At 49.2% G+C, this 24,140-nt stretch overlaps 8 protein-coding genes across 8 annotated transcripts; 2 read left to right on the top strand and 6 right to left on the bottom strand.

Moving 5' to 3' along the window:
* Window positions 1–62: 62 nt before the first annotated feature.
* LCP9604111_4953 (putative MFS multidrug transporter) lies at window positions 63–2,029 on the bottom strand (the record flags this gene model as incomplete). Its single annotated transcript, XM_039072709.1, has 3 exons — window positions 63–968; window positions 1,023–1,269; window positions 1,323–2,029. The coding sequence occupies 3 exons, from the start codon at window positions 2,027–2,029 to the stop codon at window positions 63–65; spliced, it is 1,860 nt and encodes a 619-aa protein (XP_038928924.1).
* A 1,206-nt stretch (window positions 2,030–3,235) lies between these two features.
* LCP9604111_4952 (uncharacterized protein) lies at window positions 3,236–3,646 on the top strand (the record flags this gene model as incomplete). Its single annotated transcript, XM_039072708.1, has 1 exon — window positions 3,236–3,646. One exon carries the CDS (start codon window positions 3,236–3,238, stop codon window positions 3,644–3,646), a length of 411 nt encoding a protein of 136 aa, XP_038928923.1.
* A 605-nt stretch (window positions 3,647–4,251) lies between these two features.
* LCP9604111_4951 (uncharacterized protein) lies at window positions 4,252–4,923 on the bottom strand (the record flags this gene model as incomplete). Its single annotated transcript, XM_039072707.1, has 1 exon — window positions 4,252–4,923. The coding sequence occupies one exon, from the start codon at window positions 4,921–4,923 to the stop codon at window positions 4,252–4,254; it is 672 nt and encodes a 223-aa protein (XP_038928922.1).
* A 1,020-nt stretch (window positions 4,924–5,943) lies between these two features.
* Window positions 5,944–7,597, top strand: LCP9604111_4950 (3-deoxy-7-phosphoheptulonate synthase class II; the record flags this gene model as incomplete). Its single annotated transcript, XM_039072706.1, has 6 exons — window positions 5,944–5,965; window positions 6,027–6,136; window positions 6,190–6,253; window positions 6,309–6,401; window positions 6,456–6,507; window positions 6,559–7,597. 6 exons carry the CDS (start codon window positions 5,944–5,946, stop codon window positions 7,595–7,597), a joined length of 1,380 nt encoding a protein of 459 aa, XP_038928921.1.
* A 340-nt stretch (window positions 7,598–7,937) lies between these two features.
* LCP9604111_4949 (uncharacterized protein) lies at window positions 7,938–12,880 on the bottom strand (the record flags this gene model as incomplete). The annotated part of the gene is made up of 2 exons (XM_039072704.1): window positions 7,938–8,502; window positions 8,559–12,880. 2 exons carry the CDS (start codon window positions 12,878–12,880, stop codon window positions 7,938–7,940), a joined length of 4,887 nt encoding a protein of 1,628 aa, XP_038928920.1.
* Window positions 12,881–13,779: 899 nt separating this feature from the next.
* Window positions 13,780–15,854, bottom strand: LCP9604111_4948 (lysophospholipase family protein; the record flags this gene model as incomplete). The annotated part of the gene is made up of 3 exons (XM_039072703.1): window positions 13,780–14,980; window positions 15,036–15,705; window positions 15,812–15,854. The coding sequence occupies 3 exons, from the start codon at window positions 15,852–15,854 to the stop codon at window positions 13,780–13,782; spliced, it is 1,914 nt and encodes a 637-aa protein (XP_038928919.1).
* Window positions 15,855–16,729: 875 nt separating this feature from the next.
* Window positions 16,730–18,669, bottom strand: LCP9604111_4947 (uncharacterized protein; the record flags this gene model as incomplete). Its single annotated transcript, XM_039072702.1, has 2 exons — window positions 16,730–18,333; window positions 18,384–18,669. 2 exons carry the CDS (start codon window positions 18,667–18,669, stop codon window positions 16,730–16,732), a joined length of 1,890 nt encoding a protein of 629 aa, XP_038928918.1.
* Window positions 18,670–20,418: 1,749 nt separating this feature from the next.
* Window positions 20,419–21,454, bottom strand: LCP9604111_4946 (putative short chain dehydrogenase; the record flags this gene model as incomplete). The annotated part of the gene is made up of 3 exons (XM_039072701.1): window positions 20,419–20,730; window positions 20,845–21,180; window positions 21,242–21,454. 3 exons carry the CDS (start codon window positions 21,452–21,454, stop codon window positions 20,419–20,421), a joined length of 861 nt encoding a protein of 286 aa, XP_038928917.1.
* Between the last annotated feature and the right edge of the window lie 2,686 nt (window positions 21,455–24,140).

Below are 24,140 nucleotides of genomic sequence, written 5' to 3'. Positions count from 1 at the left end.
ATGCTAGGGGTCTGGTTGTCACAAAGGCATGTAGACAATGGTTATCAACAGGTTGAAGAAAATCACTCCTCGTCCTCCTCTATCTCATCTTTCTTGTGTTCGATTCCCTTGCCCTCGTAAATACTCCACAGCATAGCCCAACCAAGCAAAGACTCAACAGCTAGTGCCCACCAGACAGCTCCAATCATGTTATTCTCGAGGCCCAGGCCCAGCCCCCAACCACCCAGGAAAGGACCCATGGTCCGACCTGCACTAGCAATACTCTGTGCCACTCCATGGACTGTGCCTAGGATAGACGGATCCGTGACACAGTTGTTTACTAGGATGATAGCAGCGGGCAGGATAAATGTCCGCGAGATGACCTGTAAGCTAATGACAAACGTGAAAGAGGGCCAAATAATCCATGGTATGCGTGGAAGAACCACAAGGAAGGGCATCAGCACGTATGCAATGGGCGAAAAGGGAAGGAACGTTCGGAATGATGTCAGTGTGCCCAGCTTTGTCTGTATCATCGGGTATAGGAAGATCTGGAGTGGCAGGCCGATGAAACCAATGATAGCAGCAGCAAGCCCAACTCGGGATGATGGAAGACCTAGTCCACCGCCGAAATGGAAAAGACCTTGCCGGGAGTTCTCTGGGGCACGGGGTGCGGGCAAAAATACAAATGTCATAGAGTTGAAGGCACTGGTGTGGAAGGCGAGCAGGAAGTGAGCCACTAAAGTCAGGACAATGTTGCGTGTCCAGATCTGGCAGAACCCTATTTTCTTATGCGGCCGTGGATGCACGCGAGAGCGGGCTGGGCTTGATGGCGTAGACCAAGCACCGAGGCTGCCGTCCGTGTAAACGGAGTCATCGTCGCTGGAGCGTGTAAGTGGACGATAGTGCCGGGGTCGCCGGGCCCAAGCTCTTGTAAGCCGCTTGCCCATTTTACGACCCCAGTCTTTTCTATAACGTGCAATTTCATGGGTCTGGGCGGTTTCATTGTTAGCGACTATATCAGTACGGATAGAGATTGACCTCACCTCATCGAGCCCAAGAAATACTGCGAGAAATGACGTGAATATGAAGACTGCGCTCAAAAGATTTGGCAATGCATAGGGCCAATGCTGCATCCACCAGACACCGTCTTTACCTCCGATAGCAGATCCCGGGCCGAAAAATTGGGGAAAGCTGTTGATAGGATCGGCCAAAGTGCCTCCCAAGATTGGACCTATGATTACACCAATGTTGAAGCACATGGGTAGGAGCAAAAACGCGCGGGATTGATATCTAAACAGTTAGCTCAAGTTAGGATGGCACATTGTGTGAATATATCAACTTACTTCTTCTCGGCGATGATCTCTGCAATCAGCGTCCGCATCACTCCCACATTGCTGTTCAATACCCCACCTAGTGTCCGAAAGACCATGGCCGTCGCGAAAGATCGAGAGAAGCCAAAGCCTATACAAGACAGACAGGTGCCCATCAATCCGATCAACAGCACTCTCTTCCGTCCCATCCATTCAGCATCGGCAAGACGGCCCCACCAGACAGCGGTGATAAATTGCGCAGCTGTAAAGCAACCCTGGAGCATACCCGCCTGGGCGGAGATCTTCGAGTCTGGCAAAGATGGATCAAATGATTTGAGCTGATAAAACAGATATGCCTGCAGAGAGGTCTGCGTTAACGGCTCTGACAGTCGCGCCAAGGTCAAGATTGCCAACTGGCCCTTTTTCGGTAGCGAGCTCCAAGTCACTGGTTTCTCTTCGTCTTCCTCGACCGGCCCGAGCACGCCGTCATGATCATTATCTTCATCAATTGAGGAAAATCGCCGACGACTTGTTATCAGCGGCGCGGACTCCAATCTCCTCGGCTGGGGGTTTCCGAAAATTGCGGTGTCATCGCTCTCAAGATCGGAGTCGCTTTCTGTATCCGACAAGTCTACATGATGACCAGTCAAGTCGAAACCGTCCTGGGAGACAGGATGGACATATTCTGGGCCCTCGTGGCGGTCTTGGCCATGGTTCTGGATTTGCGGAGAAGTCCCCATCAACGGAGATCCCGGTTCGGGAAGCTGTCACGCGAGCGCGCCTGGGGTAGATACCGATCGGGTGTATGACACACTGTTGTGCAGAATTCTACCTTGGCACTTTATCTCCGTACGTAAAGCAGTCTGTAACTCTTGTAGAAAAGAAAAGTCGGGGTGAAAAAGGAGCTATGACACAATTTCACCCCACATTTGCGTGGGGTCAATGCGATGAAGAGGTTGCCGAGTTAACCGCCTGGCCAACAATGGACTCGAGATATGAGACCGTAAATACTCCGGGCATGAGTTTCTTACCGCCAGTCTGTCAATTCAGATTTTGCATGTAGTATTCATAGTTTGTAACATGAATGAGTGAACTGGGGTATTGAACCTTCAAGATTGGAACTAGCACGAACTAGTCTAGATTCCTCGAGTAGACAAATTCGAGCACGATTTCAATCAGCCTATATTCGGTCTATCACGCAGCCTTGAATACCACCTATTATTTTTCCCTAATTTAGGTAGATTACTGGCGGGACCCGAACCACCCAGATAGTCGTTGCGTCTTTCGTCCTCGACCAACTGTAAAGCATGTAAGCGTGACCTTTGAGATGGCCACTGACTGATAGAAGATCAAACTACTAGCTGTCGCACCTGCTTGGCCGATTTTGTTCGTATATATCAGCGCTGATGGTGTGTCTGATCAAGGTCGCCATAGAGGGACTCATGGCTATAGATCGAGAGATTCGCGCATCTACCTCGCGCAAGGCTTTGATCAGAAACTCCTTGAAAACCCGGGAAACAAGAATAAGAATAGTATCTATAGTGGCGGGGTGGATAGAAGCAAGCCTTGCCGAGATAGAGGAAGTGAGTGGTGAATTCATACGAAGGAAATAATACACCCCAACTTTTGCTAGTTAGGGTCAGTAGCAAATAGACAAATGAAATAAACAAGGGCCTTTGTGTGCTTTGATCACTTTGACTTGAGATCTGATTAGTCGTGGTTCAGACAATCAAGCCTTTGTCGTGTCCCCGACTTTCCAAGTGGCTCCATGAAAGGCATTCATCACCGCGTCGAGTTATCCCCTCGGTGCAGCTCTCATCTAATCGTCAATCGGCTATGGTCGCATCCTTACTTCACTGTCTCTTTCGATTTGTTGTGTTATTTTTAGAGTATCACTTCACTAACGACTATATAGCCTAGCACAGGTCTACTAACAGACTTTCACGATGTCCCCAAACTCCTCTTTCTCCGGCGTGTCCATCTGGGAACAGGCCTATCACGACGCATGGCGACACTTCCAAGCCTCCATAATGGAGGTCGTTGACCGGCTAAGCTGGCAAGATCCGTCTTCCGAAGATCGCCAAACCACAATCGAGAAGCTAGGCCGACTTCCAATTGAGGTGGACAATATCCGAAGCACGGGACAGGCCATGTTTGAGCATGTCCCAGGCTGCCAGACAGTGCGAAACGAGTCTCTTACGCACTTCGTCGATGAATTCATACGGGACTGTCATGGGCTCCATTTCAAGCTGAATATGCTCGTGTGGAGACTTATGAATCGCCCGAATAGTGACAGGACAGTTTACAATCGTCTTCTCAGGCTACTTGATTACATCGAGGATCGGGTTCCAGAGTGACCCATCAATTGCGGTTTGTCTGCTTGCATTACTCTATATCGGTGTTGATTTTGAAGATTTTAACCTGAATTATCATGAACAGTCCGCAAAGAGAAATGCCGTACGCTTTTATGATGTTATTTGGTGGACTTGTTGACTGGCCTGGTTCTATATTCCCGTGGACTGTATCACTATCTGTACTGATTGGATATGCTAACAGTTGAGCTTATAAACAGTCCGAAAACCGAAAACCAAACAAGCGATTTACCATACCTTTTTACGAGTGACAATTAAAATTGGATAAAGACAGCGAGAGACACCGGCAGTGTTTTCGATTCTTTTCTTTTTGTAACATATCAAGTCAGAGGTCAATCTTCTTGTTCGCGATAGTGCCTTATAATAATCGATTAGCAGCATGATCAGTTGGTCAGTCTATATCATGTAGTACTTACGTGGGCTATAATTTATCTACATTTAAGAAGACCATTGAAATGACAAAACTGCATATGCGGCCTAATATTCTTGCTTATATATAATGAAAAGGTTATTATATACACGGATTATGCACAAGAAGTCAAAGTTTATTATAAACAGCCAGGCAGGCAAATGAATAATTATGCAATGCTCTACAGGGCAAGAGCCAGAGCCAAAACACCAGCCATACCAGCAACTCCCATGGCAATGCCCCCAGTAGGAGCAGGGGCGCCACCAGTAGACTGCGAAGAAGAGGGAGAAGATGATGAAGAGCTGGAGTCGGAGCTGGAGGCGGAGCTGGGGCTGGAGATGATGCTGGAGCTCGAGTCAGAGCTGGAGTCAGAGCTGGAGCTCGAGATGGAGGTGGAGCCCGAGGCAGTGGTGGAAGCCGAAGTGGTCACGGCGGCATTGGAGGTCTGGCGGGAAGGAGTGGTGGAGCCAGTCTCGATGGCGCTGCTATCAGCAGTCTCGGTCTGAGTACCGGTTGCCGATGCAGTTGCCGAGACACCAGCGAGCTGGTCGTCAAAGTTGGAAGTGGCCCAGGCCTTGACGCTGCTAGGCAACGCGTTGTACCAAGCTGGGTAGGTGCCAGCGGCAGCTTCACTGATGATCACGCTGCGGGAGGCAGGGTCAATGATTTCGTCGTACCATGAGGCCGGGATGGCTGTTGCCAGAACACTCATGATTGAGCTGGGCACATCCGAGATATCGTAGGTCTCATCGCTGTCGGCAGTCTCAGTGCCTGAGGATGTAGCAGTAGGATCCGCAGGGGCGGCCAGGGCCGTGGCGGCGAGGAAAAGAGTGGTAAGGACCTTGTACTGCATTTTCAAACGAGTGTGGGAGTATAGGAACAATATTTGTTGAATAGAAGAGAAAGAAAAAACAAGCTGACGGAGGGCTTAATAAATATCTTCGGAGCCAGGCGAAACCAGGGCCCTCATCTATTAGGGCCGCGCTAGTACTCAACTAGCCAAACCTAACCAACGACGCTAACCGAAAATGGCCACAAAAGGCTTAGTCGCGAGACTTGGCCAATCACAGTGCGCAGGGGCCTTGTGGTCGCCTGATTAGACCCGATTTCGACACGAGAGTTGCCTGCGTTCTTCTTCGCTATTCGCCAACGATTGGGCTAATTTCCCATGTCCGCCAGCATTTGCCCTGGATTGCCCCTTTTATTGTTTCCGTGGTCCGTCTTTTCTGTTCCAAATTTAGCTTCAGGGTCGGCTTTCGCTAAATCTGGGGTAGTGAAATTTCTATACAAAACTCTGTCGCCCCATATGGCATATCACTATATACATAACCAAGTTCGAGAAGAGCACTCATCCACTTGATCAAAGATTCCGTCAAACTCATTCAATTCTAAGTAAGTACAGAACTTCTTAAATAGGACGTGACGCCTTCCATACGATTGTTCATGCTAAGGTTACTACTTGATAGCTTGAGGAATGAATGTCACTAGCCTGCTACACAGTGAGAGTTCAATTTGAATTGTAGTTGGTCAATAGCATTCCCCTGTTTTTGACTGAAGCTGTACTGAACTCCAGTAGCAACCTCTATATCGTCACACAGAACGATGTGGGATAGTTAAATACTATGCCTTGAATATCAGGCATTAAGGTGAGTCATCCGAGTCCGGGAATAAGCGTATCACGTACACACCACTGTTTAGCTTTCTTTTGTTGCTCGTCCTTGATATATTTTCGCTCATCGGTCCTTTATTACTATTTCTAAGAAGTTTCCAATACTCTACTGCCTATTCCAACTCCTTACCCATTGCATTTGCTTGTTACTGCTGGTCAAACCGAAGAAATTTGACCCCCCCACCTTTCGGGATTGCCTTCACCATGGCCGAATGGAGCCCTAGTTGTAAGAGCAAAAATCTGTAACTCTGTTTCACATTTGATCCAATATCACTGACTATATTTAGCCTGGACACAAAAGCCCATCAAGCAAGATGTCATCTACGAGGATGCTCAAGGGTTGCAAGACTCATTGCAGAAACTACAGAAGCTTCCTCCACTTGTGACCACACAAGAAGTATGTCTTTCCTTCAGACTGGATCTTAGCTATTATATTGACCTGGTTTGAAGATCATCAATCTCAAGAAGAACCTACGAAATGTCGCTTTGGGCAAAGCATTCGTTCTACAGGGTGGTATGTCGCACAAGAAAAGCATATCCCCCAAACAAGCACTAAGCATTCTGTCTAGGTGACTGTGCCGAGCTCTTCGACTATTGCAGCCAAGAAATGATCGAAGCCAAAGTGAAGCTCTTGTTGCAAATGAGTTTGGTTCTCATCTGGGGTATGTCAGACCCCCACAAAAAGCAAAGAAACATGACAACTAATCCACCAATAGGCGCCAATAAGCCCGTCATCCGTATTGCCCGGATTGCAGGCCAGTTTGCAAAGTATGTTTTTCATTCATTAATTCATGACCACAAAATTAATAACAAAACTAGGCCACGCTCAAGTCCAACAGAGGTCATCAACGGAGTGGAAATGCCCTCTTTCCGCGGCGACAATATCAATGGCTTCGCAGCAGACCCTGTATCCCGCCAACCGGATCCATCGCGTCTAGTCTCAGCCTACTTCCACTCCGCGGCGACTCTGAATTATCTCCGCGCCTCCCTGTCCTCAGGCCTGGCAGACCTGCACTCCCCACTAGACTGGGGCCTGGGCCATGTAATCACGCCCTCAATCAAAGAGCAATACGCCAAAACCGTACGCGCAGTAAAGGATGCCCTGCGCTTCATGCACACGGTAGGAATTGATAAAGACCGCGGCTTCGAGACAGCCGACATTTTCACCAGCCACGAAGGCCTCTCCCTAGAATACGAGCAGAGTCTAACCCGGCTCCTCCGCCACCCAGCGCGCCCAGGAAGCACCACCACGGCTCCCGAAACCGGCTATTACGCAACATCCGGCCACTTCCTCTGGATCGGCGACCGGACCCGCCAACTCGGCGGTGCGCATATCGAGTTCTTCCGTGGTATCGCTAACCCCGTCGGAATCAAGATCGGGCCCAGCATGGCGGCAGATGAGCTGGTGCAGCTGCTGGATGTCGTGAACCCGGATCGCGAAGTCGGGAAGGTGACTCTGATCTCGCGATACGGCGCTGGGAAAATCGCCACTTTCCTCCCTGGTCATATTGCCGCTGTGCAGGCCTCCGGTCATATCCCTGTCTGGCAGTGTGACCCTATGCATGGCAATACGCAGAGCACACCGTCTGGTGTGAAGACCCGCCACTTCACGGATATCTTGTCTGAGTTGAAGCAGGCGTTGGAAATCCACCGCGCTGCAGGGTCGTTCCTTGGTGGTATGCATCTAGAACTTACCGGAGAGGCTGTTACCGAGTGTGTGGGTGGTGCTGGTGGGCTGACGGAGGATGGACTTGGCGAGCGGTATACGACATTCTGTGATCCACGCTTGAACGAGAAGCAAGCTTTGGAGCTGGCTTTCTTGGTTGCTGGATTCTATCGTGAAGAGTCTGAGGAGTAATATCATCTATTTGGATTGACACGAGATATCTGAATGTTGAAGCGGGACAGCGAAAATATTTCGGGCATTATCATCGAGTTTCTGAATCAAAAGTCATGTATGTTTTGCAAGTTGGCCTCTTTTCGGATATGAGTAAAAAGTCTGGATGTAAATCATCTGGGATTGAATTGATTTAACTGAGATTCGAAGAAAGTAGCAACAATTGTCCTTGCACAAAACAGTCCAACCTATCCGGCTCGCCGCCCATGGGGCAAAATGCAAGAAACGCCCAAACAAAGAGTCCCCGTATTTACAGTGACTGGGTATGGATCTAATAAAGCGAATAATGTAATGAATAAAATCAAGGAACGAGAGGACTACCGACGGCAGGCTTGTAAACAAGGCTCTTGCGCCTGGCAGCCTCTATGCGGAAGCGGCGCTGTCTCCTAGATTCCTCATCTTGTCCATCATCGAGCAAGGTACTCGCAGGCTTAGCACTCGGGAATAGTCCTCGATTGCTCTGCTTTGGCGGGCAAGATTGCTGGATAAGCTTGGAGCGGTTCCCAAGGAATCCTGGTGTAGCGGGCGACATGCCAATGGCATCAAGGTTGGCAAAGTTGTATCCCGGAGTAGCAGGGAATTGGTATTTATCAGAAGAAGATTGTCGTTGGGGTGTGGACGGCATCTCCTGTTGGTGGGTCGGAGGTGTGATCTTGCGGAAACCCTCAACGGCACCGGGATTGACACCACTGCGACGTCCGCCGGCAGATGGCGCGGGAGATTCAGAGATGCGCACGAGTGTTCCGTTCACATTGCTTAGTGCACGAGGCTCCATACTCTTGCGGCGCTTAGCGCCTCCGCGCGGGATGATAGAGCTGTCAACCGCGTACGGAGTTTCATCAAGCCATTGGTTTTCCCGTTCACAGCTAGAAATAACAATTAGAAAAGCCATGTAAAGAAAGTGTACAAAAGATAAACTTACTCGAGGACCCAGCCGACTCCAACACACTTGACAAGACCCGCTGCCTTCTTGACTTTCTCGAGAGTTCGCAGGCCACCATCCTTGTATACAACATGCGTGATGCCAACTCTCAAGTCCTTGGGCTCTACACCATCACTTGGCGAGAGACTGGAACGAGGGTTCCAAGACCAGGACTTCACACACCGAGCACCCATTTGCTGCAAAAGTTCCACAAAAATACCAGAGGCATCCTCACCCTCGGTGGTATGAACATCCACATGCACGACTGCTCCATGCAGAGCCATCTGCTCGGTGCTCATACTACGACGTGGCTTCTTGGCAGGACTGGCGGTTGCGACAGGATTACTGAGCGGAGCCATCACTGGTGCTTTTACACTGCTGCGTCTATTTGTGACAGAACGGCGCTTTGGTGTCGGACTTCTGCTCACCCGTGGAGGTTTCCGAGAAGGAGACAGAATAGGTACACTATCGTTGAGTGCCATGAAGATTGGCTTGCGAACACGCGGAGAAGACCGAGTGGGAGATGGGCTCGCGGGGGACAGACCTCTCTTGCGGCGCAGCTTGAGAGGGGATATGTCACCTTCAGCCTTCAAAGGCACTTTTGAGACAGTATGAATGGTGCGTAATTCGTCGGGCTGGACGTGAGCCTTCATTGGGGTTGAAGGAAGAATCAGAGGACCACAGTTCTCTTTGTCATCGAGTAGATGGAAGTCTTGATCCTGATCTTGCGGGACTTGAGTGACGCAAGTATGCTCCAGTTCAATATTTCCCGAGTCAGGATCCTCGAATATATCCGTGCGTGTGCTTGGAGAATCTCTTATTTGATGGTCTTCATAAATGGAAGATGGCCGTGGAGTCTGTTCATAATCGGGGCTTATACAAGTAGTACCGCTTTGAGGTTGAGATGGTAATTCGGCAAACAAAGAGGGCGGGTTTTCCAAAGGGCTCTTTGACAAATCAGGATACGGAACAGTACCAGAATTCGCCGGAGTTTCCTTGTTGGTGCGATCCAAGGGGCCTACTAATGAAAAGACTCCACGGCGACGCGGTCGGAGTGATCTAGCTTGGGAAGGCGTATTTTGTTCCCAGCGACCAAATTTTTGTGCCAGTGGTGTAAAGCCTATGCTAGCCTCAGCAGGGGATTGATGCTGACCTGCAACGCTTGGTGTGTTGAAGAGACTGGGTGCCATTAAAGCAGGACTGTCAACCTGGGTGTTTGGTTTCCAGCTATTTTCTTCATGCAGGGGCGTGTCAATTATGACGTTATTGGCATTCTTGGCATCGAGGGTGGAGCCATGGTCATTCTCTGAGTTGTCTGGGCGATTTACGGACAATGGAGTAGATTCGCCGACCGCGAAACTTGGTTTTGACAAAGGAGTCGCTTGCGTCCTTTCAAGTGGGGTTGTAATACCCTCAACATGGCTGCTCTCATATGGTGAGGCAGGCTTTGACGATATTGTAGAAAACGCAGGCGCGGCTAGGATAGACTCAGTATCTTCCACTTCGCTTTCCTCGCTCGTCACTTGTTCCTCGTCCTCGGGTTGGTGAGTGGCCTCTTCTTGCCACTCACGCTCACTCTCTAAGGGATGATCTAAGTCAACTGTCCGCTGGACTTCATCGCCACTGGTCAAATGCAATGGTGATTTTGAGGGCGAAGCGAGTTCATTCGGCCCCTCTTCCATTAGCTCTTGCATCTCCGTAGTTCGCAAAGGTTCTGGAGTCGATTCTTGGCACCGGAATCCTGTATCAAAAGTTCGGAGTTCTTCCTCCTCAATCTCCTTCTCCAATACTGCCAGCTCCTCAGAATAACTCGTGTCCTCCATGACTGAGTCAACCTGATCTTCTTCGTGGTATAGGTCATTCTCCGCGCGGTGGGCTTCTTCCATGGCGTCAAAGCAAATTGTGTCAAGCTCCTCGTATTCAAATTCGCTCTCGTCAGGGACATCTTCACCCTCCTCTAGGTCTGAGGCTTCCTGGAGTTGTTGGTCATGGATATCACGCGCTGCCAGTTGGGCCTCTTCCATGGCGTCAAAGCAGATTGTATCGGCTTCTTCGCGGTCGAATTGGGCCTGGTCTTCAGGTTGTTCACTAGCTCCGGGCCCTGCGTCTTCCTGAGGCTCTGGATCATAGTGGTCCTCGGTTGGCATGTTGGCCTCTTCCATGGCGTCAAAGCAAACTGTGTCAAGCTCCTCATATTCAAAATCGTTCTCATCTTGGAGCTCTTCATCTTCTTCGGAATCCGAGGCTTCCTGAACTTGTTGGTCATGGATATCATGCGCTGCCAATTGGGCCTCTTCCATGTCGTCAAAGCAGATTGTATCGGCTTCCTCGCGGTCAAACTGAGTGTGGTCTTGAAGTTGTTCGCTAACGGAACCTGAATCTTCCTGCTGATTTTGATCATAGTGGTCCTCAGTTGGCATATTGGCCTCTTCTATCGCGTCGAAGCAAATTGTTTCAGGCTCTTCATCCTCCGGCTGAGCCTTATCTTGAAGATATTCACTTTCGTCTTCTTCCAGTTCTGACTCTCCCTCGGCCTCCGCCTCCACCGCCGCAGGGAGAGGGTCGGTGTTTCCATCATTGGATGAGTCTGGAGCTACTTCCGAGGCAGCAATATCTTTCTGGATGGGAGAAATTGATGATCCCTTTCCATCAGAAGATAGCTCAATTCCAAAGATGTCTCGAGCCACATCTTCGACCATTTCAGTGTCCTTTTCAAAGGCTGCCTCGTCTGGCTGGCTTGTCCGTGGCGAGGATTTGGGGGTGGTGAATTGTGGGCGTTCAACCGTCTTAAGGGGGGTTCCGTCATTGTCCACCACGGATGTATGAGTGGAAAATATCGAGTTTTTGAATGGCGAAGGTATTCTTTTTGCGGGGCTCTGAAACAAGGGAGTTCGAGCAAGGGCTACTGGTGTGGAAGCCTTGAAAGCCGATTGCGAGAAATTAGCACCCAAACCCTTCTTAGGTGACATCTTCAGTGGAGAAACACGTCCGGGTGTAAAGTCGGGTGCGGCAATTGGATTCACACTGTCCCGGAAGAGGGAACCTCCACGATTCGGGGTGTCTTTCATGGAGAATTGGAAGGGAGATGATGGCGCTGGTCGTCTTGCGGGGCTAGACATGATCATAGAATCGCTGAAAACAACCGAATTTCCAGATGGAAGAGCGAGGTGACCATTATCTGCGACTGCGTTCTGGCTGCGGTTCGGTGCAAAGTTGATTTTCCTGACTGGGGAGCTAAGACCGATGCCGTCTGATCCGTGTTTTGGGGTTGGTAGTTTCGGTTCGCCATTCTCGTCCATGAAGCTGGACGCCTTCTTGGGTGTAAAATTGATCCTCCGTACAGGAGAGCTCAGTCCAGTAGTCTCTAAACCACGCTTAACAGGCGAGTGAACAACAAGTCTGACCAAGCCCTTGGTATCGTCCTTAATGGTGTTCAATTCATCTTCTTCTCCGTCGGAGCTTGCATAGGCTGATAGAGACTTGGCTACCTGCTTGGCCTTTTTGGGAGATAATGGTTGGGCCGTATCCTTCTTCGCTGCAGCTGGTTTCCTTCCGCGAGTGCCGGTTGCCACAGGCTTGCTAACAGGGGTGGCTCCAAGGCCGGTCTTGCCAACGCCCGCACTCTTGGTAGCTACCCGTCGACGGCCGACAGCAGAAACCTCGGGCGCAGATTCCTCTGCTTCGGAGCCCGAGACATCCTGGAATTTCACTGTCTTCTTCTTGGCGGGCCCACGTAGAAGATTTGAGCGTATAGTTGTCGAGTTAGTTGCAATCCTAATTTGGTTCGATTTCGTCTCATTCGCTGTATCGACTGCCGCACGTGTCCGTCTGCTCGTGGCCGTAGTTTCACTGGCCTGAGAGGTCTTCACTATTGTTCCCGCTCTTGGTCGTCCCCTTGTTTTCGGCGCTGCCTCAGCCTTAGTCGTAGCAGCTTCTTCGGGCAACGGATTCTTTCTCGGTCTTCCCACACGCTTTTTTGGTGCCTCGGTTTCTCCTATCTCATCTTTGCGGGTGTTGTTCTGGGGTTTTGACTGGTCGGTGAGTGACTCCGAGGAAGCCTTCCTTCCTCGCGCAGTCACAGTTCCAGTCGCTTTTGGTTTGGTAGCTGGTCGGCCAGGAGGACGTCCACTAGGTCTTGCGGGTTTACTTGTGATAAGCCCCAGCTCGTCATCGGACTCATCATCGGTCGGGGGCGCAGCCCGTGGTGCTGGAATTGCTCTTCGGGGAGCTTTCTTCTTTGCATCGGCAGCAGCTGTCGATTTGGTTGAAGTTCGTACCGCCCGTTTTGCAGGGGATCGTGGGATTATTGCAGCGCGCGCCATATTGATCACGCGTTGTCGTTGGTGGTCGCAGTTAGTATTGGCACGCGACACTCATGGCGGGTTTGGGCGGTCAAATATGATATCGGCCCGATGTCGCAAGGTCGCAGATTACCGGGAGTTGTCGAATTAGGTGCATGAGAAAGCAAGGCAAAGCAAATAACCCACTGTGGAGGTGGCGGCTGATCGTGGGTTGCTTGTTGTGGCGTTTCCCATAGCAACATTGGCACGTGATATGATCTGCAAAGAAAACATGCTTGTCGACAAGGATCTTACATTTTGATTCAAGGACAGATTGAATTATGAATAAAAATTATCAAAAAGTAGCAGGGTAAAAGTTGCTCTGATCATCATCTAAAATAATCAAGAAGTTCAATCCGCCATAAATTGTATGCCATCAGATATATATTTCTACTAGATACCTGTATAATTAGTGTAGTTCAGAAAGGATCTCCTACTACTCCTCTCAATGTGCGTTTATTGGCCTTATGCTGGTCTAAAGCACCGTGTTGCACCTGATAGCAGAGCTATAACCATGTGCAAATGTGTACAAGACTCCATTGATTAATGATCTGAACTAGGTAGGGACTATCAGTAAGCCCAAGTTCGAATCAAAGAGTAAGGCTAGGTTTATTTGCGAACGGAGAGAAGAAATAAATGCTAAACGGAAGTGTAAACATGTTGATTATATGGGAATATATGCATTGCTATCGAATTGGATCCGAAGAGATTCGAAGATGTCTAGGCAAATACCAGGCAGATGGAAATGACACGAAGAACGGCTCGATGGCACATCCACCATGCTTGGAAAAAAGAAGTGTGTCAAATGGCGAAAATCCATGTCGAAGCTATTCGCATTCGAAACATGCAGTGGGAAGAAGAAGAAAAAAAAAAAAGTTCTGTTACACAAGAGTAAGCATTGCCAGGGCGGATACGACAACCGCAGACAGCATGGTAGGCAAATTCATCGTACCCATGCTAGAAGCAGTTAGGTAATAAGTTGGATCATAATTGTTCGGTGTGGTGGAGTTCACAGTACCGTTCCAGCAGTACCGGTCGAAACACTGGTTGCAGATATCAGGGAGAGTGGTACCCGTGCGCTCGAACGAGCGGCTGAGGATAGCACAGCCAACACAAGATGTCCAGTTTCCGTCGAGGGTGCTGTTGGCCATAGTGGCAACCTCGTAGCCATTGAGGATGATATTGTCACGCTCAGTGTTGTCGGTGCTTAGTTGGAAGGTTGAGATGTTGGACTGGTAGGAGTAAGGGGCATTGGGGATGTACACGACAAGAGGCGAGGGTCCGGTCTGGTTGGAACTATTACAGCCAAAGAAGGACGGGCGGGTGCTGAGGCCCAGGTTGACGAAGGTGTTCTGGTCTGGAACAGCAGGGAAGGCGGTGCCGTTGCCGATACCGCTGCTGTTCAGGCTGCGCTCGTAGGTTGCAACCAAGGAAGTGCCGTTTGGCCAGTAGTAGTCAGTGTCGGCTGAAGAGTCAACGGCAAAGATGACATCAACATGGCGCTCGGGCTGGATAAGAGGATGCAAAGGGACGTTCTGTCCATCTTCGCCGCCATCGACGACATCCAGAATTTTTTGCGCGGCGTACGGCGACGAGTCCGGGTTGTATTTATAGAAGGGGTTGGGATCGTATGAAGCGATATCATTTTGCGCTTTGTCTACCCCGTACAAGACTGAGGTGAAAACGTCCTTCACTAGGCTGGGGAGCGAAGTGGTGTTGATCTGGAGAAGGAACTGGTTAAAGAGTGTGGAGGAGCTTCCAATCACAAAACCAGCACTGTCGAAGCCACGGATGCAGCTCTCGTTGCTCGGAAGCGAGCCACCCTCAAACTTAGAGCCTAGGTACTCGAGGGGAATGAAACCAAAGATTGTAGGGTCAAAAGTGCCAAATTCCCACGGGTTGAACTCATAGACGGTCGAGTTACTGCCAACGAGCAGTTCACCGGGATTACGGCCATCCGCAACAACGAACGGCATGGGGTAGTCTCCGTCCTTGAACTCGGAGGTGTCGGCAATGGAAGACCAGGTATAGCTGAGTCCACCATTGCTAGCATTGAACATTTGATAGGAGAGTGCGCGGCCCCTGTAACCAATTTAGCAAATACGCACATGCATCCCGATAAATAGGAATAACATACCAGATATCGGTGATAGAAGTATCGAATCCAGCCTTCTTCTTCCCCTCGACAGCCTCGCCCAGTTCCTTGTAGTAACTGGCAGAATCCAAAAGCTGGATACCACCAGTATCAGGACCTTCGAGGATCGAGTTTCCAAACTGCCAGATGGAACCATCCTCGTGCGTCTGCAGCTTGTCGATCGTAGTGAAGTTATTGATATAGATCGAACCCAACAACCAGCTGCCTCCACTCAGACCAGCGATATAGGTAGCAGACTGCAGCAGACCACCTAAATGCCCAGTAGTCGTCGCATTGGACGTCCGGCTGTCAAAAGCCTTGATCGCACCGGCACCGTTCATCAACGCACGCCAACCGCCGCCTGAAACAGCGATGCCGATATTAGGCAGATTTGACGAGTTGCTAGAGTGTTTGTCGAGGTAGGCACCGACATCATAATCGCCGACTTTCACATGGTCGAAGAAATCTTTCATCGCTGACAGAGACTTACTGCGGCGGACCTTGAGCCATGATGTCTCATTGGAGGACAAGTCCGCTGCGCTGCGAACTGTCGGTCGGCTCGCCGGGCAGCTGACAGACGTCGGCACATACCCGTCGGGCGCATTGGGAAGAGCTCGTTGCACACCTGCGAATGTGCTATCATCATTGAACCCGCCGGGAACAGCAATTGCACCTGCGAGGACATGGTGATTAGAGTGGAGAAATTATTTGGTAGACGCGTGTACATGTAAGTAAGCCAAGAATGGCGGGAAAAAAAACCTGCGAGGGGCAGCACTTACTGGACAAGCCCAGAGCAATTGAGATTAGAGCAAAAGTCTTCATGGCGGTTAGATCACAATTGTGATCAACTGTAACTGCGCAAGAATCGTAGAGAAGGATGAATTCCCATGTACTAAGGGGGGATACTTATGCAGCGAGGGTGAATACTTATGCGCCGGGCCTGCCGGAAGCTTAGCCAAGCCCCCCGATGTCCCAGGCAGTTCACTTGGATGTACTCCATATGTTCATAGGGATCACGAATCATCGCTGCCGAGTGGAGTAGAGTGATGTCAAATATTCCGAAAACTCCGTCTTTCTTCACAGACTATTGAATATAGGATGAAAAATCAGTTTGCTTTCGAGGCGCAGGTCAGATCACAGCCGCCATAGAGGTAAGGCTGCCCAAATGGCGCTGGGAAGGGGCTGATGCCGAGAGTGTCATGTGATAATATCGATGTGGCCAAGTAGGCATCTGCATTTCCGCAGCTTTCATTGGAGTAAGTTTCATGAATGGCTCTAGGGCTAAGAATGCCTAAAAATGGACGCCTCTCAAATCACTCCACAGTTAAAAAGGATCTGGCGGAAGTCCAAGGTGGATCAAATCGAGAGGCCGTAATTGGATCGCGTGTATTGCCTTTTAAGGACTGTAATCGGATCGTCTCTACTGCCTCATAGGTACAGATCCAAGGTTATATACTCTAGGCTGTTATGGCGTGGAACTGAGGCTATGGATGTCACGAATCGAGATCGGCACTATTTGAAAAGGAGCTCAGTTTGACCTTACTACCAAATGACATTACAGAGAAGCAGTCATTAGAATGAACTCAAATTTGAAAAAAAGCTAACTACCAGCTGAATCGATTGAGATGTGACAGAAGCGTCACTTCACTTTGGAAGTTCATCATCTCAATCGAACCAGGCAAACGCAAAGTCAGCATTCACCCACGACTAGGGCCAACCCCAACATGGTCTCCCGGGCTCTCACTAGCCTGCACATGACCCTCGGGCAAGTTGTTCAACTCGTCCTCCTCTTTATCCAGGCCCCAGAACTGGACGATGAAGACGGCGCCACCGACAAAGGTCAAGATGGCGAAGATGCCGTAGTTCCAGGCCAACAAAGGGGCCCTGGAAAGCGGTATCAAAGTCTCAGCTATGGCTGCGGAGACAGCGTTAGTGAACATATTCATAGCTTGGACGAGGGAACGCATATTGCGAGGTGCCTTGGAGTAGGCATACTCCATTGAGGTGATGACGGCAAAGATCTCCGATACAGCAACCAGGACGTAGGATCCAGTCTGAGCCCAAACAAGGATATGACATGGGTGGACGCTGCCATCGTCGTTGGGGCAGGTGTTAGCTCCGAAGCCACAGGGCGAAGTCAGGTAGATGTAGGACTGAACGATAGCAGCCCATATCATGGAGAGCGACGCCAACCAGAAACCGAGGGCAATCTTCTTAATGGCCGTGAATTGAAGGCCCATTTTGCGCAAGACGGGGTAAAGGAGCTTGTCGCAGATCGGGACGAAGATAATCAGCGCCAAGGGGTCAAGGTTGTTCACAATATCGTTCGGGACGCCTTTCACGGTCATCGTGCTAGCCTGTGCGTTGAGATTGTTCGTCAGTTGGTTGTAGGCTAGCCAGTAGAATGGGAAATAGCAAAAAACTGCGCAAGCTGCAAATCCACGGTGCACTTCATCCACCCATGCATCGTCAAAGGTCATCCACCTGGGTCGGGATTGGGGTTCGATGTTGGAGGGCTTCGCGGTGTCCCAGAAAGTGCCATCGTGTGTTCGTTTCCACATGATGTATGGATTAAAGTGCCAGCGGTCGCGCATACAAAATAAGATTGTCATGATGGCCTTGTAAGTTACCGAGCCCGCCGGGGGAGACTGGCGATAGCGCTTGCGACCCCACCACATGATGGGTGGAGTAGTCAGGAACATGAGCGTGGGAAGCAGAAAGGCCAACCAGAAGCCGATATACTTCTCCGCATAGACCATGCCGATCTGACCGACCAGTGCGCCTATGTTGATAAGCAGGTAGAAGTAGTGATAGATACGGCTCTGAGTGATAGTCGGGTCGACGACAACACGCTCACCAGACTTCAGTGTACGCACCTTGAGATTGACGGCAGGTATCTGCTCGACAACCAGAGCGGATATGTTGGGCTTGAAGCCACCAGTACCTAAGCCCATGATTATTACACCTAGAATGAACACAGCGAAGGAGGCATCAGTATTCATAATCACCGGTGGAATGGCAGAGATCACCAAAATGATGTGACCTAAAATGGCAGCCACAATAGACCAGGAGATGGTCTTGTATCGTCCCCAGTACTCGTCGGCGATCCAGGCACCCACTAGAGGAAGGCAGTAGCACCAGAGGGTGTTGAAGGTGTTGATAGCGTTGGCAGTCTCAACACCCTTACCCAAAGCACCGGAGAAATCCTGAGAGCTAGGGCCACCAGCCCCGGTTGCGTGGTTTGATCCGGGAGGGCCATTCGGGGCAGGAAGGGGGAGAGCATGGTTCACGAAGTTAGAGTCTGTGTTTCAATGTTAGAAGAGTATATTTATAGGGATGTGGCTATCTTACAGAGAACATGGGTTCCGTGGTAGGAAAAACGCTCGCACAGCTCAACAAATGCGATGGTGTAGACAGCCCAGGGAATCGGAGCTGAGACGCGACGCAAGGCATTGGGGCCATGAAGTTCATCTCTGGTTGGATCCTCGTCACCCACGTCAAGGTTGTACGACTCGGGGATGATACTCTTATCAGCGACCTCATTGCAAACTGGGTTACTTTGCAGGGTGGTATTGGCAGGCTCAACATCACGGATAACGAGCGAGCTCGAGTCCCGGCCTGTGGCCTGAGCTGCCATCTTGGATAGAATAAAGATTCGAGGCTAGTGCAAGGTATGCAGGATGAACAATAGGAGAGATGGGAGGATGTGAGTGGATGAGAGGAGGAAGAAAAAGGAGGGGAATGAAAAGAGAGAAGAAGTAAACAAAGTAAACAGGCGAGGTGAAATTCACGTGTTGGGACTGAAGTCGATTCTCTCGCGTAGGTTACCCGTAGTAAAGCCATAACTTCAACAGCAGTCATGTCCTTTCTTACCCTGCCAAGACAGGACCTAGGCTGGGGCTATACGACTCAACATCAAGTGAATCAATATACCAAAGCAGCAATTGAAGACTGATAGATGTAGCATGCATATGCCAAACTATGTAACCTGTGCTATGATGTTAGAGTTTTCGTTCCTTCTCTATAGCTATAGTGAGAAACATAACATATATGATATAGACGATATTACCTCGTGAGGTTACAATGGCGCAAACATTCTATTCAACAAAGGATTCTTTTGAGGTCAAATTAACCCCGATATAGTCACAAAGTATCATGATCAAGTTCTTTGCAGGTAGAGGAGCCTGCAGATAGCAACAGGATTAATAAGGTATTTTATATTTCAGCAAAGAAACTACGAAGAACAGACCTTGAATGCTAATCCAAGATGTGCCATTGGCTTACGTCACAGAGTGTCCTCATCCTCATATTCTCAGGCCTGCCTTGACCTACAGTGTGTAGTCTTGTGTAGTCTTGTGTAGTCTTGATGCGGGTTGAATAGTATAAGTCTACATATTATTCATCCATAAAGCCATGTCTTCCGCTACCCGAGTACTTGGCCAAGCAAGCAATCTAGTTTGAGACTGCTTACCTATCTGGGCTGGGATGTCATCATTAGACAAACCCAAAGCATAAACTTCCAGCAACCTATCCGCATTCTGCCATGCCCCTAGAAGACTATCCCAAGTGATTGCTTGTTGTAAGTACATAATAGGCTAAGGGTAATTAAGGTATTCCACCAGTAAGCCAACACACAGTCAAGCACCCGGCTCGACGTCTGATTGGACCCAGTTCTCCGCATCTTCCCCAGGTTCGGTGTCAGTCCCGAACTGGTTCTTGGCGGCTAAAAAGAAAAGACATCAGAATGACGATTACGAGGCCACGTACCTATCACGCGATAATTTGTGTCTGCAGGTTACCAGATTTAGCAAAGTCATTCTTTTATAACATATGTATCCCCAACATTTGATCTCTTTTAGATTAACCCTAAAGTTCGTTGAGCAGCGTTGTTGGGAGGTCTGGTGATCTCTGGTGGTCTAGGTATGTGGTACATTCCGACTGGATGGCTGGACGCGGTTATTTGTGGGAAAGTATCAGGGTTCGAGTTCTTAGTGGCGGTCGTACGTAAATACAAGGCTACGCATGACAGTGAATATATGTCATTGCACAACCATGAGATTCGATTATTGATCTAACTCGAGTAGGCAAAGATTGACATGCAGCTAAACCTTAGAACGAGGATGAACTGTTCAAACAATTATAACTGTTATTATTTGGGCGATCGACTTGTGTCTAAAGTCATCATAGGATTCAAATCTCCAAAGCGGATTAAGGCTATCCAAGAAAAGGCAATGATCAAAGCCAAATTACCAAAAATGAAAGCCCATGCGCGCTATTTCCGCCAATGACCCGAAAGAAAAAGACGCAGGACGCCATGCAATGAGACAAAAAGAAAATAGTCACGCGCAGTGATTGAAAAGGCAAAATTGAATCTCGGCCATAAAATCTACCATGCGGCGTGGCCACCATCCATTCGCAGGTCACTTCCAGTCATGAAGCTGCTAGCATCGCTAATCAAGAAGACAGCGGCACCACGGTACTCTTCCGGTCGGGAAAGACGGGCAAGCATGTTCTCCTTGGGCCACTGGTCGCGACGTTCGGGAAACTCGAGAAAGAGCTTCTCAACCATGGCGGTGACAATGTAGCCAGGGGAGATGGTATTCACGCGGATGTTGTAGGTGCCCCATTCAGAAGCGAGGTTGCGGGCGAGTTGAAGGACAGCAGCCTTGCTAGCGTTATATGCGGGGCAAATAAGACCCTGTAGGGAGAATATGTTAGATCATCGAGGCCAGCCAGAAGAGCGGAATGTGACATGAAGCGGGGAAATGTTCCATAGAGAGAAAGAAAGTCTGAGAGGGGAGTGGGAACGTACGCGATTGGCAATAGTGCCGCTCATAGAGGCGATCATAGCGATACTACCTCCGTTTCCAAAGCGAATCATTTGCTTAGCCACAGCCTGGGCGGTCATGAACACCCCCGTGACATTGACCTCGAACATGGTGTTGCTGTCCTTGGCTGAGTATTCGAGCGCTGGGGTCTCCTGCTGAATGCCCGCTGCTGCAATGAGACCATCCATGCGGCCCTCTTCATTGGCGATGGTCTCGATGACACTGTTGAGAAGTTCTGTGTCACGCACGTCGATACGACGGTAGTGCAACTCGGTGCCAAGCTCCATTGCGCGCTGTTGGATCTGCTCAAACTCGGGGGCCTGGTGATTGAGTGGTTGTTAGTTTAGTGCTGCCATAGAAGCGAGGGATGTAGATACTTACCGGCTCTTCCAGACGGTCGAGTGCGTATACCTTCGCTCCGGCCTCCAGGAGTGCCTCTGTCTGGGTCAATCCTAGACCACGGGCAGCACCTGAGACCAACACCACCTTCCCAGCGAGACTGAACTCGGGCATTCTGGACTTCTGGCCCAGCAGGACGGGCTGGGCGGTAATGGGTGCAGTGGGAACTGTAGTGGTTTCGATGGAGACAGACATTGCGATGCGATATTAGGTGAGGGTAGTTGGAAAGTATATTAATGAAGGCGTCAAAGATTATTAGACTGATTGTTTCGCGTGCAGATGAAGAATAATGAGGATGTTCCAGTGGACAGAATCAACTCCCTTTAAATACATATCTTTTTGACCGGAAAGGCCAGAAAAAACCGGACTAAAGCGACTCCAGGTGTCTCGTGAACAGAAAGAAACTAAAGGATATCCCAAAAAGGAAATCCAGATTTGGACCAAGGGTACTGCAGAGCGGATTGAGTCCAGACTTCCTGGAATGCAGGCTAAACGGCTGTGGGGAGGCATGCACAGCCTACAAATAGGATTAAGACATATAATAATTATCTACAACATATGTAGTACATAGTACTTGGATACTGCGTCAATTGATGTCTCAAGCAAATAAATTTGACTCTCTTGTGTTCTGCGTCATACTTACGTTCCAATTTTATCGAGGGGATAACTACGTGTAATTCAGGAATAGCTCATCTCACAGGCCGGAAAACCAGTCACCAGGCATGCTAAAACTCACGATAGTTGGTTTCTCGACGATAGTGTGGCAGTTCGGAACCTTAGGCCGGATTTCTCGTTTAGGAAACCCGTCTGGGGAACCCGGGGATCCCCAACGCCACTCTGATCTTCGACTCTCAACATTCTTTTTCTTGATGTTTTTGCAAAAGAAATCAATCCAGATGACCTCCCCCTTGACAGAGCTACACGTACGTACATCATAGACAAATTGCCGAGCCTCGAGCCGGGTCTTCTAGAAATCTTCCACTCCAAGTATGTACTATCCGGAGTCAGGTGGCTCTTTGCAGATCGACGAGAGCCCCTGCCAATCAAATTAGTACATATGGCCTGTGATATCGGTTCCTGTCCGATCGCCCCGGCTCCAAGGTGACGGCCCGGACGAAAAGAAATTCATTGGTCAATTCCTATATTAACGTCCAAATATCTTTTTTCTAAAATGTAAAATTCGAAATATCAGATCTCGGATTTAGACTAGGATGCCTTAGTCATCAGTGAAAGTCAATGTTGTCCAAGTCGAATAGCTATTTCCGGATTTCGAGGAAGTACAGATCTACAACAAAATTCGGACTCGAACATCGAAATCCGAGTCCAGACTTTGTGCTGCTACTCAGACCATAGCTTATCTTGCCATAAACCCTGCACTAATATCCATTATCAATCAGCCAAGGACAGCACACACCTTGTGACCATCAGAATCTTCATTCCCAGCTCCTTACTCAATGGGGAGATTCCGAGGTTTCCACTTTTTCTTCTGCTCTCGTGATGTCTATATACCAGCTAGATTTAGCCTCTACCATATCGGTGTGCACTCTGCATACTTCCAAGGTTCGGCCGCGTGTCCGATTATGGCTTGTTTGTACGGATCCAGGGGCCGTTTGTTTGTCGGAATCTGGTCTGGGTCTTCTTCCCCCCTGTCGTGCACTTCCCGGGCCCGCCCCGAGTGGCTCGGAGGTCTCGCATCCCACATGAAGTGTGCGTGGGGTATGATATGCACGGGTCAATGCTGTCGGTGAAAAAGTGGTTAGCTGAGAAGGGAAAAATATCTCATCAGTTCGGGGTTCCTCCGTTGCCGCCGGACCCTATCTTTTTGTCTTGCGCGACTTTGAATAATGAGCCTTGACATGGCCAAGGTATTTTGTACCTACCTACTTCCTATGAACGTAGTATTATAAAATGATCTGTGTAGCATTGTGTTGCACTTACTGCATTCCTCTTTTCCCCTCTTCGTTCATTTTTATATTCTTACTCTAGACGGCCGTCTTTCAAAATCGGTGTAACAGGATTTCTTACGAAAAAGTTGCTACCGCAGGACTTGTTGAGCCCAGCTGATCAGGTACATACACATGAAAGAATGGGATTTAGGTACTGAGATGTATGGTGCGCAGTTAGATTAACAACATTTGGACCTTGGAAACACGGAATCGAGAATAAAGCTTAGCCTTAGCATTCCAGGATCAATGAAGTCAAATACCGCCAAGGCTCCTCCGGACAATGCCATGCGAACATTGCAACCGAGGGAAACCCAGTGGATCAAGCGGGGCCTGTCGATCCGTAGGTTAAGTTCAGGTTAAGGATAAGCATCTGCATCCCGTGCAAGGGTAGATCGCGATGATCATAATCAAGTGGGGAAAGCAATTTAGGACATCAGATCTAGTCGTACCAATAACCGGTCTAGTCTTATATTCCCAAGGCTACAGCACCGTTCCAAGGAAGCTAAAATGAAGTCGAATGGATTGGATTATACATATTAGGGGAAATACCTGGTCAATCTTAACAAAATGCAGATGTCACCCCAAAATACCGAAGGATCCCTCGGTGCTATGTGCATTTTTTTGTTCTCTTTCGGCTTCCGTACAAGTACAACCCAGGTTTGAGTAACATCAAGGGATACAAAAGAAGATGAAAAACATGAAAGTGTAATCCCATCCTATGCAGATTCACATGAGAAGAATGAAATAAAGGGCTGTCTAGCCATAGTAGGAGAAATATCTTCAAGAAAATGAGGGAGCTCAAGCATACACGCATTCATACGTGAGAAAACAACTCCATGTGAACGCCGGTTCCAAGACAAATATGGGAGATATCATGAGATGCAAAAGGGACGCAGAACCAGAAGAAAAAGGGAAGAAATGCAATGCGAATGGAC

This window comes from Penicillium roqueforti (genome assembly GCF_015533775.1).
Source record: "Penicillium roqueforti strain LCP96 04111 chromosome Unknown scaffold_11, whole genome shotgun sequence".
NCBI classification, from domain to species: domain Eukaryota; kingdom Fungi; phylum Ascomycota; class Eurotiomycetes; order Eurotiales; family Aspergillaceae; genus Penicillium; species Penicillium roqueforti.
This window is presented reverse-complemented; position numbering and strand designations above follow the sequence as displayed.